This window comes from Leucopleurus acutus (assembly GCF_964270905.1).
Source record: "Leucopleurus acutus genome assembly, chromosome: 7".
Classification (NCBI taxonomy): domain Eukaryota; kingdom Metazoa; phylum Chordata; class Mammalia; order Artiodactyla; family Delphinidae; genus Leucopleurus; species Leucopleurus acutus.
This window is the reverse complement of record NC_139150.1, coordinates 58,571,443-58,588,928: the sequence shown is the minus strand read 5'-3', so window position 1 is coordinate 58,588,928 and position 17,486 is coordinate 58,571,443. Positions and strand designations below refer to the sequence as shown.

Sequence of the window (17,486 nt, the reverse complement as noted above, 5' to 3'; positions counted from 1 at the left end):
GAAATTCTTGTACAGTGGATAGGATGTGGCTGCCATCAGGTTCACACTGGATGGCATTATTTTCTCTCTTGAAGTAGGAGGCAAGAGCATCAATCTCTTGGAGGGGAGAGGCCAGTACAGGGCAGACTTCTGGAGAGCGGTGAAGGGTGGGCAGATAATTGAGAGGTGGCATAGGGTCCCACTGAGGCTGTAGATCATGAATTTGCTATGGCTCTAGCCCTTACAGTGCTGTGATTTTCTCAGGCAAGGCTCAGCCATTTAGCATGGGAAGGAAGAAAGGCATACTACAGAAGTGAATGGGATCCTTAAGGCAGATGCAGCATGTGGGAATGTATGAGAGAGTTCATGGCACTGGTAGAAGCAGTTGGACTGTTAAAACCTTTGGCTGATTAGTAAAGGGGTGCGTAGCCTTCATATGGACTCTTTAAAAAGTAACGTCTGTATTCCCAAATGCTTTCCATTTTTAGTTCAGTCTCTGTAAGTGTTGGGACTGCTTTGCTTTGCAGATTTTAAACACTGGTTTTATCTTTCTCTATAGTTTATTTTGCCTTAAAAAGACACTCTGACAACCCCAAAGGCCATTTATTTAATGAATTAGAGTAACGGATACATATTTGATTATTAATTGCAGCCCATCCCTTTAGACTCCTCTTTTGTTTTGTTTTTTCCCTCCCAGCTTTGAAAGGAGATCTACTTTCATGGCATTTTTAGATCCACCTCAAAAAGCAGGTGGAACTCTCACTAGGTTACCAAAGACTTCAGACAGTAAAATTTGACAAAGGTGCTGCAGAGAACTTGAAAGCAACATTTCCTTTGATGAAATTAGTGACTCTGGCTAGTTATATAATGATTCAGGGAAAGAAGTAGCATGCATCGCTTAACTTTTAGCGTCCCGGAGCCTTTATCTTTTCATTTGGTGTTGGATAAAAGCTTATCCCAGGATAATCTACAGGCCCTTTTTCTAATTCTGGAAAATGAAGTTCATCCAGATTCTCACATGTGGCCTGGCGTTGTATTCACAAATGCTCCTGTTACACAGAGTACAAAAGAAGCATTTTCTTCTGTTCCTAATAATCTGGGGTCACTAACAAAAACACTTTTGGGCCTGTGTCTAAAACTTGAAGTGCTTGGGGTTATACCTTGATAGTTTAGAATGATGCTAAAAGGCCGTTGTTATTGCCTTGTTGGAACTGTTAATAATTAAAACAGTATTTTTAGCATCTTAATCTAGGCCCAACCTTGTAGGAGGTCCTAAAACAGTGTCCTTTGATTGTATTCAGCATAAGCTGGTCAGTGCAGCCCTGTTGGATGGAAAGGGAGGCTACTACATGCCTCAGTCTGGCAAGAGGCCTTGGGTATCTGCAAATGTGTTCTAAGGATAGCAGGGGACTGGGTCCATCAGCTGTCAGCCACAGCTTCTGTTTATGCTCTGAACAAAAGCCATGTGCCAAGGCAGTCATTATTGGTTGATTTTCCTTCTAAAATAAGTGTCCTCATAATTTGTCACAAAACCGACTTAAATTGCTATGACGTTGCCTGCAACAGTTAAATTAGGAAAAAAAGAAAACAAGCTGTAGCAAGAAATGTTTCCGTTTATTTCGTCATGCAGTCTATATTGGTAAATAGTGTAATTAAGATCTCGTTTGCAGGTTTTTCATAAAGGTTATTTCTGTGTGGGAAAACCCTTTGTGTTCTTCTTTAACACCCTGAGTCGTAAATTAGAGAATAGGGGAAAAAAGTTAGTTGGCAAATAAAGGTCCTCACTGTCTGTGCTGTTTTGGAATGCCTCCCATCTTCCTGGGGCTCAGATAATGTGTTTCTCTGGAAAAGCATGCATAATCGGCACCAAAATGAGCTGGGACCAGAGGCTGCACTGCCCAGGGATACAAATAAGGGACTTGATATTTGAAAATTAATTCAACTGAAAAGTGTTTGCATAATATTTGAGTAGTGTAACCTTGTGTCTAGATTCAAGTGTTACCTTTTTTTTTTTTTTTTTTTAACCAGGCGAGGTGAGATGGATATTTATGTCGATAAATCCTATGCTATTCGGAAAATGGGAACAAAAGGACTTGCCAGAGCATAACAGATTTCAGTGAGGATGGGACAAAAAAGGTCCCTCCCCCTCCTTTTGTTGGCTTTCTAAATTTGTAGTGTGTATGTGTTTCAGTTCACAGGCGGCAAGAATGAGACATTTCCTCCTCAGATTTAACATGCTGTCATGGAAATGCTGATAGGGTTATTTGACGGAGACGTAGCTTAAAAAAAAAAAAAGAGAGAGCAAGAATTTCATTATTGTATTATACTCTGTCCATCTAGGACTCATTAAAGTTCTTTAAAGGTTTATTTTCATCTACAAACCAAGGAATTGTACCCTATTCTCTCTGTGCCAGGATCCAATTAATGTCAACTTGCGTTTTGTGTGTGGACAGGGCCAGTCCATGGCCCTGGGTGATCATCTATTATTATCATTGCTTGCTGGTACATGACTTCACAGCCCTAGCACAGAACCAGTTGTCATGCTTTCCATCTTTTGTACCCCCAAATAGCTCACTGGGTAGAATTTGAGAATGGGCGAGTGGCAGGCCACTCTTTTTGAGAATGCACAGATCAATCATGGTTAGCAAGATTAAGCTCAGTGAGACATCTTATGGAAGGAACACTTTCCTCATATCCAACTTGCTTGTATGGATGTTAATTATTTCTCTTAACTCTAAAGAATTAATTTTATTTTAGAAAGAATGGATTTAATATGTAAAATAAATGCCACTCTTTTGCTTGCTACATGTGTTCAGTTGGAGGGATATCAGAAAAGAGTGTTTTTATTATCCTACAAATTGTTATTGGTTCTAAAATAGTTACCTAATATTGAATGAGAGTATTTGGAATCCTGGAAATCATCGCCAAATAATTTTTGGCTCTGAGTCTACAGAGAAGTGAATTTTTTAAAAAAATCTAATTTAGTGGAAAATTAGTGGAAGGACATAGATTCATATCTAAATTATCCATACATCCAAAATAATAGTACTTTATTTAAAAGGTATCGGATATCTACAATAAGCTAGGCATTACACAGAATGAAGCTATGACATAGACCTTTTAAACTTAGAATATCATGATCTCTAGCAGAGTATTGGTTCAAATGTGAATAGTGCTGGGTGTTTTTCAAATATATTTTTAAAATCACAATTTCAGTCTAAAGCAATTCCGGTATCTAGGTAAGTCAATTTTTTCATTGTTTTGCATTTTTATCTTTTATATTTTTATCCACTATGTATCTACTCACCTATTAACAAATGGTAGTGCCCCTTAAAACACTGAGTTTGAAGGAAATATTTTTAAACAACGAAATGTTCACGTGTTTCATCTTTGAAACACTTAAAAATCATAATGTCATTTATTTGGAAGGTAGTATTAATTATGGACTTTCTTTAGGAAATATCATATTTATTATAAAAGTCTCTATATTTACAATTAACATTGCCTTTGTTATAAAAACTCTCGCAGCTCATTTTCCACAATATTCTGTTGTAGACAAAACGCTTTTGTAACACATGAAAACAGTGTATCTGTAGAGATGCTACTTTGTCTGTAAACAAGGTTTTCTTATGATACTTCTTCTAAATTTCTCCAGTAGATATGTTTGAACTTCATTTTGCAATCTGTTTACCACTCACTGAAAGTATGCACATGTGTTTGCACATATACCCTTTCCATGTTATAGCTACTGGGAATATTTCAGCTACTTGCATTTCCCAAACTACCTTGCTAACTTAACAGTATGAAATTGATAGATGAAAAATTGTGGTCACATTTATTCCTAGAAGATGGATCTATCTTACAAGAAATTATCCAGGCTTTTGCCTGTTGTGGTAACACCTAACCTTGGTTAGAAGACGGGAGTTATAGTAGTTCATGTCAGCTCAAAGCTTTTCAGCACTTACAGTGACATCAGTAGATCTCTTTGTGGAACTGGTTTGCTACTGGTCTCTAAAGTGAAGCCAGTACAGCATTTCACTCTAGTTTCCTTAAAAAACAATAAAACAAAATTCACATAGTTGGTATATTGGAAATTTCTTGGAGGGGAGGTAATAGAATCAATATTCTGGAATTTAGTAACATAAAATTTGGAAAGAATTCAATGAAAAAATGCCAAAGATGACATTGTTTTGTCATTTTTCCCCCTTTCTTTGCCACTTAAATTATGTCTGTTTTCATGTTCTTTTTTCAAATAATCCAATTACCTTTCTCCTGTGTGATCCAATTTGCAGGTACACGATAAGCAGCAGGTTAGAAGGAGGAATAAATGATTACTTTTAATGATGATCAACACATCTGATGTGATAAATTATGGTTAATGAGTAAATTAGCAGTGAATGATGTAAATGAATCTGCTTTGAAAACTAACTACAGAAGGATGCTAAAGGGTCGGTAGAGTTTCTTTTTTGTCAAATGCGGTGTCTGTGTTAAATAGCCTTGTGAGTACATTACCATTTAGAGGAAATGTGGAAAAAGGCAATAAATATTGTGTCATTTGCCTACATCTTTATGAATGAGCCAGAGAGATTTCATGACTTTTCATCTGTTTCAGTGTAAGGGCCTTTATCACTCTATTGAATGAAAATGGATGCCTGGTCAAAATGCCTGGTATTTTGAATGCATAAGTAGGTAGTACGTGAACCCAGAGGCTTCAAGTGGAAAATGTTAAGTGAATATATAAATAGTGCTGCTGATAACATGTTTTCATTAAGGATGCATGAGTCTGGCATAAGGAATGGTAAGAATGGCTTCGCTGATTCTATCTTAAGAGTGATTCTGGACCACTGGCACGCCTTTCTAAAATTTGTGTTGCTAAGCCAGTGGTTACAGTGAGTGTCTTACACGAAAACAGATGGTCGGTCTTACTAAGCATGTCGATAGTTCAGAGAAGTTTTATGGCCCAGACACAGCGAATATAGAGGATTGTTTGTTTTGGTCATAATATCCCATGGCTGTATGTTAAATAAAAAGTTACGGTAGTGGGCTTCCCTGGTGGCGCAGTGGTTGAGAGTCTGCCTGCCGATGCAGGGGACGCGGGTTCGTGCCCCAGTCCGGGAAGATCCCACATGCCGCAGAGCGGCTGGGCCTGTGAGCCATGGCCGCTGAGCCTGCACGTCCGGAGCCTGTGCTGCGCAACGGGAGAGGCCACAACAGTGAGAGGCCCGCGTAACGCAAAAAAAAAAAAAAAAAAAAAAAAGAAAGAAAGAAAGAATGAATCACATATAGGAATGACGTATATGTGTAGGGATATAAATACAAGAGTAATCACTAAAGCACTTTTATAACACTAAAAAATTGGAAACAACCTAAATGTTTAACAGTAAATTAAAATATATCTATATGCTTTATAATATAAAAGCCTTTTCCATTTAAATATTTATTGACAGAAAATATATTCACAATATATTTTAAGTGAAGTGCAGTCTATAAAATAATCATACAGTATAATCTCCTTTTTTGTAGACAGTATATGTTAAGCGGACATAGAATAATTCTTAAAAGCCATTCATCAAAATGATAACCATTAGAATGTTTTAAAATTCCTTCCTTTAATTTATTTATGTTTTCTAATTTACTTATAATAAAAATGTACAGTCAGAACAATAAAGTCAATTTATTTAAAAAAAACTAAAAGTGGCAGAAAATAGGAGAGCTCTGTGGTAACAATGAGGTACAATGATATTCATAAAAGAGGTGAGATCCGTTGTATTACATTATACTTCATCTGAATTGAGTCCTACAGTAGGATGCATGAATCTGTGATTTGGAGATGCTGTATTTTGCCAACTTTTGACCTGGTATGGATCCATTAGTCTCCCACCATGTCACATCAGTATTTTGCCGTGTCAATGTATATTACTTGAAGTTTGTTTCTTCAGCTAATTTATCAAGCTCTAAGCAAATATAATTCAAGTGGAAGCACAGTTATCATGTTTACAACGATATTATGCATTGTAAGTACTGAAAAGTGTATAGTCAAAGATTAGAGGGTATAGTACCTTGGAGAGCCTTTTATCACGTTTAAGTATGTATTGAACACTTACTATGTGCCTGGTGGGATCAGGAGTTACGAGATTTCAGAGGTGACCAGGTCACAGATGCTTTTGTCAGGGTTCAGTTAATGAGCAGAGAGAGAAATACATATGTATAAAATATCTGTAATAAAGGATAGACTGCTTTAACTCATAGGAGAGATACAAAAAGTATGATAAGAGAGTTAAAAGAATAGTGGATCTTATCCAGATGGGAGGCTCAAAGAAAACTTCAGATATTTAATTTGGGATTGAAAAATGGGTAAATTCTATAAATTTTAAAATGTGGGAGAAGGCATTTTATATAAGGGAACAGCTTATACCAAGGCATTGACGCAGGGAATTATAGGTTCCTGATGGGCGATAGTAGAAACATATTTGGGAAAGTAGGTCCACAGCAGCTCTGAAAGGTCTTAAAACGCAAACGGGATTTCTGGTTTATTTGGCAGCAGTTAGCTATTAAAGCTTGTTTGTTTGTTTATTTATTTATTTTGAGTGGAAAAGAGCTTTAATCATAGATGCGTTTAACAAAACCTGAAAGAATAAGAATGAAAAGGAAAAGAAGGGTCGGATCAGCAGTAATTTGTAATATCGATTGTAGCAATAAAAACTTGAAGTTAGGGTGACTGGAAGGGAAAGCACAGATATCATGATATTATTCAGTGATTCTCAATCCTGGCTGATCATTGGCATCTTCTGAAATTAATCACCCAGCCTCACCCACTGACTTTCAATTTTAATTGGTCTGGGGAGGGGTCTGAGCACCTATAGCTTTTTACTTTTTTAAGGTTCCCAAGTGATTCTAATGTCCCGCTTAAAGGGAGAATCATGGTCATTGTGAATAGACATTAAAAAACAAAGGGGAGTGGGACATATTAGAAGCAGAATCTATAGGACGTAATAATTGAATGATAGTGAGGCAAAGGCCAGGAAGACAAAGAAGAGGCTGAAGCAGCAGGGCTGAGTGTTAGGGACAGTGGGAGTGCCACAAACACACATGGAAACTTAGGAAGAGAAGTAGGATTGGGAAGGCAGATGGCATGGTGTGTTTTCAGCATAATGATTTTGAGATGTTACTAGGTAGTCTTTCAAACATTAGAAATAAGGACCTGGCATTGAGGAGAAGTTCAAGTGGGAGATGCCTTTTCATTAAGTCAAGTCTCTTCCTGTCCTCTTTTCTTCCTTTCCTTTCTCCTTCTCCCCTTCCTTTCTGTTAGTATACATATCAATTGTTAGTCACCTTAAATATTGATAGTTATACAGAGGCATAGACATCTATTTATCCAATGGGAGAATGCTGTCGTAATCATTTTAGCAGCCGAGAATTGGGAGTTGAAGCCTTAATAAAATTAATGATCTACAAATAACTCAATTTCGTTTCTGTCATACAGAGTGAAGTAAGTCAGAAAGAGAAAAACAAATACCGTATGCTAACACATATATATGGAATCTAAAAAAAAGGTTCTGAAGAATCTAGGGGCAGGACAGGAATACAGATGCAGACGTACAGAATAGACTTGAGGACACGGGGAGGGGGAAGGGTAAGCTGGGACGAAGTGAGAGAGTGGCATGGACATATATACACTACCAAACGTAAAATAGATAGCTAGTGGGAAGCAGCCACATAGCACAGGGAGATCAGCTCGGTGCTTTGTGATCACCTAGAGGGGTGGGATAGGGAGGGTGGGAGGAAGATGCAAGAGGGAGGAGATATGGGGATATATGTATACATATACTTGATTCACTTTGTTATACAGCAGAAACTAACACACCATTGTAAAGCAATTATACTCCAATAAAGATGTTAAAAAAAAATTAATGGTCGTCTAGACATGCATAGAGTATGTTGTCAAAATGCCTTGAAAAGGAAGAGGGGAAATTGATGTCAAGAACTTTCTTGTCTTTTGCCATCATGAACAAATTGAACTTACATGTAGAAAAATACAAAAGTATTCTACCATACTACACTTGGAACTTACGTGATTTATTTTTGAATTTTGTGGCTTTGATTTTTGTCTCTTGCCCAGGCATCACACTTTATGTATCCCTGATTTCAGTCGGCTCCTGGAAGTTAGGAAAATAATTTCCATGTGCATTCTGGGTGAACTTTCTCACTTATCTAGTGAAAAATAATTGCTGTAATACAGCACAAAGTACTTACCAAACCCGTGAGAAAGCAGCCAGTATACTTTTTATGGTTAAGTAAAACAGATTTGATTTGAAAATATACTATAAATTGAGTTATACCATATTGTCTGTGCAGCATCTTTGTAACTTTCCATCTTCTAATTTGGCACAGTAAAAATATCAGGACTTCACAATTAGATCAAAAGTCCATGATTCACGCTAAACCTCAGTGAGCCTTCCTTCCTTTCTTTTTCCCGTTTTCTCCCTGACTTTTTCTTCCCTTCTAAATTTATGTAGTACTATAAAGCTTTCTAAAATTCTATAGAATAGGAGTAATGGTATACTCTTACAGGACTATGGAAAACACTGCATATAAGATACATAAAACATTTAGTCCAGTGCATGGAATTCACTGAAGAGTAGTTATTTCTTTATCCCATTTTGAAGTATAATGCTCCTGAAATCAGATTTTAAGGTTAAATGATTGTGGAGTTGTATTAAAAAGAAAATATCATAGATGGCTCAAAAATAGTCTGACTTTGAAGGTCCATCCTGGCCATGGATGTCAGAGGTGACCCTGTTCAGATTCCATGTGATAGGATAGATGTCCCCACAGGCCCGGGTTTATGTAGAACATCTGCCATGGAAACCAGTCCAGCCTGGTGTCTTGTGCCAGGATCCTGGCCCTCCGTACAGTTAAACATCAACTCTGGGACCTCCCCCTTCTTCCCTTGTCATGAGCCTGTACAGTTGTACTGCTATCTTGGGCACACTTTGCTACCTACCCCAATGAATCAGAACAGAAAATCCATCATCTACACAAACTTTGGCCGTTTTCTGTGTTTGGGGCAGTGGCAGTAGAGTGTGTTGTGACTGGACGGGAATGTAAACCCTGTGACAATGGCTCTTGTCCCCCTACACCTTCAGACCTGGCCATGGCCCTTAGCATCACCCCGGCTTCACCTCCTATGCTTTGCATTTCTCACCGACCTCCAGACCCCTGTTCCTGAGCTTCCCTTCAGAGCCCTCACCCTGATTCTTGCAGAAAAAGAAAGAACAGAGATGAGGTCACCTGACAGTCTCATAAATTCTACAGATACCTTTTAGGGAGGAAGTAGATTCCTAAAGACAGGACTACCTATATATTTTTACTGAACATTTCCTCATCCTCTCCCTCAGTATCGTTTAATAACATTATTAACCTGCCCCTTTCAAGATTTTAAGTACATTATTTTGACAAATATCCCTTTAAAATCAAAACTCTCTGTTTAAGGAAATGTTAATCAACTGAAAGAAACAAAGCCAAGTATTTACATGCTGTTAGTTTTGTTCCCAGTGCCACATATGTCCTTGATGTCTGCAGAAGTGCCTTATTCATTAGAATTAAATTAGGTAAACGGCACCATCATTTCATCTCTTCACTTTTGTAGCATGTGGTCCTTTCCAGGGACCTGTTTTAAGTGATTCTCAGTTGGCCAGTCAAGTTCCCACAAACCTGAGTCATCTTCTTAACCTTTAAGAATTTCTCGTAAATCCCTTTCTTCCATGGATGCTACTAGTGGACGTCAGTGTTCTCCTCACTTTATGTCTAGTTCTACATAATGTAGTGTAGTAAAGGAAGGTTTTGTCTTTGAGCGGTTTGTTAAGGATGGTCAAAGGCAATTTGCTGGTCTTGGTACGTTCTGTCCCCTGAATTTAATCACCTTATGTGCTCTTTGGGCTTATCATCTTGTCTTCAGAAAGCCTAGCAACTTGAGACCTGATATGGCATCAAAATATTACAGTCATTGCATTAAAGGTACTGTGCATTGCTTATACTCGTAAGAAGCAATCTAACCTCTTAGAAGGAAAAATCAATCAGCAGCCTGTGGCTCCTCTCAAGCTGTGTAGGAAATAATAATCTACTTGATTCCTGGAGCTCCTGTCTGCTCTGTGAATGCATCCCGAGAATGCAGTCTTTGAACAGCACGTGAGCACGGCAGACACGTTCTAGAATATCCAGCATGCCTCTTTTCTGACTCATATGCATGTTTAGCTTCTCTATTTTCCATTTAGAAAATAGACTTTCTGGGTCTAACAGTAATCTGACCTCTGCCTGGCATTAGTTTAATAAAAGGTCATACTCCTTACCTGTCAAAACCAGCTTGAACAGAAATGCATTTTGCAGAGCACAATGTTGGCAGCTGTAGGTGGATAGCAATGGCAGTTAGCTGCAATAATGGAAGGATACTTATCTGAATATTGGTGACTGTAAAGTTTTAATGTCTTTTTCTCCGTCTTTATATTCCCGATAGTTCTTTATTTTCTTAAACCAAGCGTAATATTTATGGTTGTATCTCATGGGATAATCACGGGGACTTTGATTATTAAGACCCGAGGCTGTCCTATTGTGTGACTGTGTAGTGGAAGTCTTTGTTTTATTCTTTTACGTGGGTTCTCTTCTCTTTCTTCCCATCTTCAGAGCATGACTTAAATATGGACATACCCTTGACAAAAGAAGGCAGAAGACTCATTTAGTTTCTTCTATTAAACTGAGATACAGACAAGGGGGAGTGGGTGCTGTGTGTTGTTAGACCCCTCTAGGAATGAAGATTCTTACTTGCTTCTAGCGTTTGTTGGAGTTATGTTTAGTCTTCTTTCTTTCTCATCTGTTTCCTTTGGCCATCTGCCTAGCATTGACAGCATCACAGTTAGCATCTGACTAGCCAAGATGATTATTTATGCAACAAACATGCTCACTGAAAGGATTTTACTATATCATCTAGACTGTTAACCTTGCATCATAGAGTAATGGCACTTATCCTTTCCATGGTTTGGACTTGGTTGACAAATGTAGAAAAATTGACATCAGATCCCATAAGAAAGTCATGACTTTCTTGTCTGTGAAGGCTATTTTTTTTTTTAACATATATTTAGAAAAAAATTTAAAAATTAAAAAAAACTGTGTGCAAATAATTGATATGCCTTTAAACAATGTAATGTGATCAATTTCATTTTTTGTGTTTGTTTTTAAAGAATAAATTTAAGGACCCTTTTCGGGCTGCTTTTCTGAAGAATACTGAGTCACTACAGTGGGGTGTAGTGGGATTTAGAAAAACAGTCCCAGATCCGAAACAGATCCTAACTGGTTATTTCAATAAATTTTCCACAGTTCATTAGGTTAATTCTATTACTTGACTTCATCTTCAGAAATAAAATCCTTACAGGACTCTACTCAGTACTCTGTAATGACCTGTATGGGAAAAGAATGGAAAAAGAGTGGATATACATATATGTATAACTGATTCACTTTGCTGTACACCTGAAACCAACACGACATTGCAAATCAACTATACTCCTATAAAAATTTTTGAAAAGTAAAATTATCAATTAAGTTTAAAAAAATGAAAAGATCCTTGCAGTAGCATCCAGTGGTCATATCTTTAAACTTGTCAGTGTTTGCATGAGAACTGTAAGGTATGACCAGAAAATGAAGATAAAAGAAAAACACATCTGAACATTGGAATGATAGTTGCATCCCTTTTTGAGAACATGGGAACTTGCCTCCTATGCTTTCCACTTAGAAATAAGACTTCTAGGTTTTATATTAATTCGACTTCTTACTGTCCCCACTCAGTATTTAGGAAGCACTTTCCCGAGTAACTGTTGCCTATTTGCAGATTGTCAGAATCTCCAAATTTCCTTCATTCTTTAGGATGAGAAATAGGATACTTTCCCTTAAAAAAAAATCCCAGTGCATCAAAAATGGCATCCTACCTTCTTTGTTTATTTAATTTCTGATTAGTACATAGTCATCTTATGCAACAGCCCTCCTCCCAGTCCATACATTCTTGTGAGAAATTTCAAAACAGAACTTAAATGGGAAGCTGGGTGGTTAAAATTCATTTTCCTTTAGGGTTGACAATTTTTAAGCTATGGACTTTAAAAAGGAAAGTACCTAAAAATGACAGTGCTGTACCACTTAAAATAGCAATGCAATACATTTTGTTTTCCAGGGAAACTCCCTAGGAATTTTAATTTCATAATTATAATTTCCATTTAGATGCTGACAAGCGAGTAGTTATTATCAATTTGCATTGTTTGCAACAGCAGAATGAAAACCATAAAAACTTTTAATATCTTTTTTGTTTGTGACAGAAAAGTGACATCAGTATACTGCGTATTTTATTCCTCTCACTGTTAATCAATTTCAAATCATTTTAAACATTGCTCACAGTTCTGGTAATCATCCAGTTTGTATTGCTACTCTGAGATGCTGTTGGATGTGATATCTAGCAGCATTTTTAGAGCCCACTTTCATTCCTAGGGTTTCTGAACAAACAGGTACCTGGGTTTTCACCAGTTCTACTAACACCAAGTTGAATTTCCTGATGAAGTGGAGACTCATTTCCCAGCATCAGCATTACAAAGATACCACTCACCTCTCTTCTCCCTTCTTTCCCTCATCGTGGAAGTTAATACCTTAAAACTGGAAGGGATCTCTGCAAAATCATTTATTTCACATTTCATATTTTTACAGTTAAGAGATAGGAAAGTTAGGCACCCCCGCAGGATGTTACACATACAAAGTGGTGGAGCTGAGAAGGAAATCTGTCTTCCCTGACTCCAGGAAAATCAAGATGAAGGTCAGGACACACACCATCAGGCCAGCAGGAGCATCACAGGGGAAACATGAAAACAAGGCGGAGAAAATACTGGTGATGAGCAAACAATGATGAACTTTGCTATTTTCTTCTTACTTAGAATCTAAGGATAGTTTTCAAAATAAACTTTAGCTATGGTTACTAAATCCTTGTTTCAATGACGTATCACTGAAAACTGGCCGGAGGCAAGAGAAACTTTGTAATAGGGGTAAGAAAATAGAAAATAAAATGGGAAAGTAAAATGTTTTTGAGTTTAAAACATGTCCAACTGTAACGTAATTGTCAAAACTCAAAGAAGCAAGAAAAATGTGAAGAGTAAGAAAAATAATTAAAATACCTTCTCCCAAACCACCATCGTTAATGTTTTAGCATATTTTGTCCTATCCTTTTTGGGGTGCATTTTTCTTTACCTGATATCTCTCATCTGTAATTTTGTGTGATGCTTTTGTGGCTTACCATTGAGTCATAAGTATTTCTCGTGGCATATAATAAAAACTTTATAATTACAACATTTACTATTTGTATGACGTTCCATCATTATGCCAGTTTATCTCATCATCAATTCCTATAATAATTGATGTTTTGAGTACTTATAATCTTTGTAAATAAAATATATGGTTAATATCTTTGTCCATAAATATTTGTCTACATTTTATATAATTTTCATATAATAGATTTCTAGATCCGGAAATACCAGGTAGATAACAAGCAGGCTTTTAAGAGGGAAAGTGTATGTTAGGAACATTCAAAGGAGACAGAGGACATTTCAAAAACCTCCAACTGTTAGCCTTTCGTCCTTAGGAATCTTGAAGTCTGCATCTTTCTTTACAGAAATTATTTTTATTGCTATGACTTTGGAGGCTTCTTGACTCATCTTTTTATGCAGATTGTGGAGTTCAGTTGAAAGTAAGGCAGCACACAATATCTGGGTTAGAGTCACTTTACCATATTATCCTATTTCTATTTCTTGCCAAACCGTCTAACTCAGGGCTGTATTTCTTGTCTCTTTAAAATTTCCTAGAATTTCTCTTAAATGTCACTAATTTTAATAGTGGCACTGCTGCTTTCTGGCAATGTCCTGATAGCGGCATCAAAGCAAAGAGCTAAAATTTTACTCACTTTGATTGATGAGCTCATTTTGTTACAGAGGACAAATTGGATTTTTTTTTTTAATACTGGTAGTAAAAATTAATGTGTGATGTTGCTTTACAAATGTTATTGCATCTCTGCCATAATACGGATTTCAGCAATAAAAGCACTAGCAGATAACTTCACCAGAAAGTTACCTCCCTCCCCTTTTAACTACCCTCAAATGTAAAAGGTGCTTTCCTAATTTTATAATCCTTTTATATGTGTAGGGATGTATGTATTGACCGAAATAGGGTTGAGGGCTCTGGAGAGAGCAGTGGCAGTGGGGTAATAGTCTGTGTTTCCACTTTCCATCTAATTGTGATGTTTATTTCTTTTTATTTCAGCACCTCCAAGGTTTACACGAACTCCCGTTGACCAGACAGGGGTCTCTGGTGGAGTTGCCTCTTTCATTTGCCAAGCGACCGGAGACCCAAGACCTAAAATTGTCTGGAACAAAAAAGGAAAGAAAGTCAGCAATCAGAGATTTGAGGTATTAGGTCCATTGTTCTGTTTCTCTGGGGGAAGAATGTAACTGCTGAATTTTTGGTTTGTATGTTACTTGCTTGTTTTTCTCTGATACAAGATGTTTTAATCACTGAGATATGCCATTCCTTATGTTGTATGTGATGGAAAACTTCACTCTAGATGGCTTCAGCTTTTTTAAAAAAGGGAATTTGGGGGTTCAGATGACTGACTTTTGTCGTACTTGTACGAGGGCTCAAACAGTGTTCTTAGCATCCATCTGTAACCTCATCCTCAGACTGCTTCCCCTTAAGATGGCAAGATGCAGTCTCACATCCTCCCACATCCGAGACTAGAGGATGAGTGAGAGCTTTCTGTGCTATTGGCTCGTATTGAGTTTCGTGTTCATCACTGAACCAGTCTGTGTGGACAGCTGGATTGTACAGACTAACTCATTTATGTTAATCAGAATCTACCTCAGTTACTGGGAATGAGATCAGTTTCATCCAACCCCATGGCTTGGAATGAGGGAGTAGTGTTTTCCCAAAGGGAATTCAAGTTCCTGTTATCCGAAAGAAGGGGAACGGATACTGGCCAGCAGATTTAGTTGTCCACTATACTTCACACCTGTGTTTTACAGGTAGCATGGACTAGAAAGAGAACTTAGCTCCAGTGTGTTAGTGTGAAGAACTGCTCTAAAGGAAACATACCCAACCAGGTTGATAGTTGATAAACCTACTGATGAAGTTGATTTTGTTTATTCAGGAAAGCTTAGTGCATTGAAGATGATGATACATAATTCAGATATTATTTTGGGTGTTTTTAAGGAGCCTGTGGTTTATAAATTTGCTCCTTCTGGAGGAGAAAAATAGGTGATAAGCTATTTAGAGAAAAATTGGAAGAAGCACACAATACCATGCCTGTAATTTAAGATATGAAGAGGATAGATTGATTTTTAGAGAGCACTTAGACCTCCAAACTGACCCAAAATGTGAAACTCACCTCCTCTTACCTGAGTTTCTGACTACTTTATAGCCTAATTCTCAGTTTGGCAAATTAAAACAATTCCCAGTTAACTGAAACATAGCAACGACAAAATTCAGAGCATTGTGAGTTTATTCATTTTTCACCAGTTCTCAAAGAGCAGGAAATGGACCAAATGCATAAAGAGCATAATTACACTGGTGAAAATTGAAATCTGGCCTGTAGTTTACAAATGGTAAGTTTAAAATTTTGTTTGTTTGAAGATCAGATACCTACAGTGACTTAAACATAAACAAAAAGAATATCTTAATCTTTGAGAAATATTTCCTACATTGTCATAGGAAATGATGTGTGTGTGACTTTTGGTGCACATATACTTTTTAGTTTAAATGAAATTCACTTTTTTGTCAAAGAAGTTTGACATCATGCTTGCTAGTGATGATGGCATCTTGACAAACTCTTGTAACAAAGTTTAAATTATAACAGTAAACATTTCAAAGCAGGAGGTCTGCTCAGTACATAATTCCTAATGAGAGTCAAATAAACATCCAGAAAATATTATTTTAACACAAAGCGGCTACATCAAATAGTACTGAGTCTTGGGCTGTGAATCCTTCATATCTGTAATAGTATATTGTATTTTTTGGTTTCGCTAGTTTCTAAAGCCCATGAGAGTATGAGTGAGACTGATTTTGTTCCCTCTTCTATCTCCAGTGGCAAATATAGCATCTGGCCTAGAGTAGGTACATAATTAATACTGGGTGTTAAATCGGGTTTGCAAATTGGAGATTACAATATTAGCATCTAATGTGTATATTGTTTGTTGAAGAAAATAGGTCTAAACCTAGGAAGTAGTTCAGAAATGTAAGCATGCAATGACATGTAAGAATTAATCAAAAGTTAAGAGAGTAGATCCTAAGAGTTCTCATCATAAGTAGAAAAACATTTCTTCTTTTAGTGTATCTATATGAGATGATGGATGTTAGCTAAAACCTACTTTGGTCATCATTTCACAATGTATGTAAATCAGACCATCGTGCTATATACCTTAAACCTTATATAGTGATGTATGTCAATTATTTCTCAATAAAACTGAAAAAAATCAAAATTTAAATTAGTATTAAAGATGTTTAAACCTTTCTCTACATTAAGCTATAGGATGCTCAAATATACATATATATATATATATATTAATTATAGCATATTTGACAAAGATTCCAGTAGCTATGAAACTTTATTCTCCCACGATGCATAGTAGATTCATTCTAAAGTGTGTGATATTTTTAATAGAGTTGAAAATAAATTGTGGTGCATTGAGAAATGGGATGTTTTGATAGAGTTGAAAATAAATTGTGGTGCATTGAGAAATGGGATGTTTTCACAGAATTCTCTGTGAATTTAGAATGTAAATGGGATGCGGAAAGGACTTGAAGTGGCCATATCTTAAAAACATTCAATCTCTTTTTTCCGTATGTTGACACTTATATACAAAATCTGGGATTGATCATCTAGTAAATATATTTATAAAGCATTCTTAATTTATTCACAATTTAAGCACATGGATATATTATTCATAGGGAAATGCAAAAAAAAAAAAACCCCACCATCTCAGTGAACAGCTGGAAAAACAGCAGAGTTATAGAAAAGACAGGTAGAGGACTCTACAGTTTTGTATGCATATTTATCAATATTATCAACATCATTTTTTGAAAGTATTACTTGAGTGGGTGACAAATACCTAACTGTTTCAAAGTAGAGTCCATAATAATAGTGAATTCAGGCTTACTGTTTAGGACATTAATTTTCTGCCTGGTGAAGCAAGCCTCCATTTTACAGCAAGAATGCCCTAAAAATGCAGAAAATGCTAAGCTCAAACAAATACTGGAATGATTTATGGCAAAATTAATGCATGCCATCAGTGTCTGGGGCTATGAAAGCCATCTCATTGGCTGCCTAAGTACTAGATTTATGCAGTTTCTCTTCATGGTTTGCTCATCTATACTGTTCAGGATGAGACATCTTAAACCAGAAGAGCTATCAGTGGTGGCATACATTATTTCTTCACCTT

General features: G+C 36.7%; 1 protein-coding gene across 7 annotated transcripts in view; it reads left to right on the top strand.

Moving 5' to 3' along the window:
- Nucleotides 1-17,486, top strand: part of PTPRD (protein tyrosine phosphatase receptor type D) — a 1,574,709-nt gene that overhangs the window by 1,242,325 nt on the left and 314,898 nt on the right. For all 7 annotated transcript variants that reach the window (XM_082842820.1, XM_082842821.1, XM_082842823.1 and 4 more), the window contains one exon: nucleotides 14,317-14,462. In XM_082842820.1, the coding sequence (XP_082698946.1) occupies nucleotides 14,317-14,462 (146 nt within the window). The remainder of the gene's footprint in view (nucleotides 1-14,316; nucleotides 14,463-17,486) is intronic.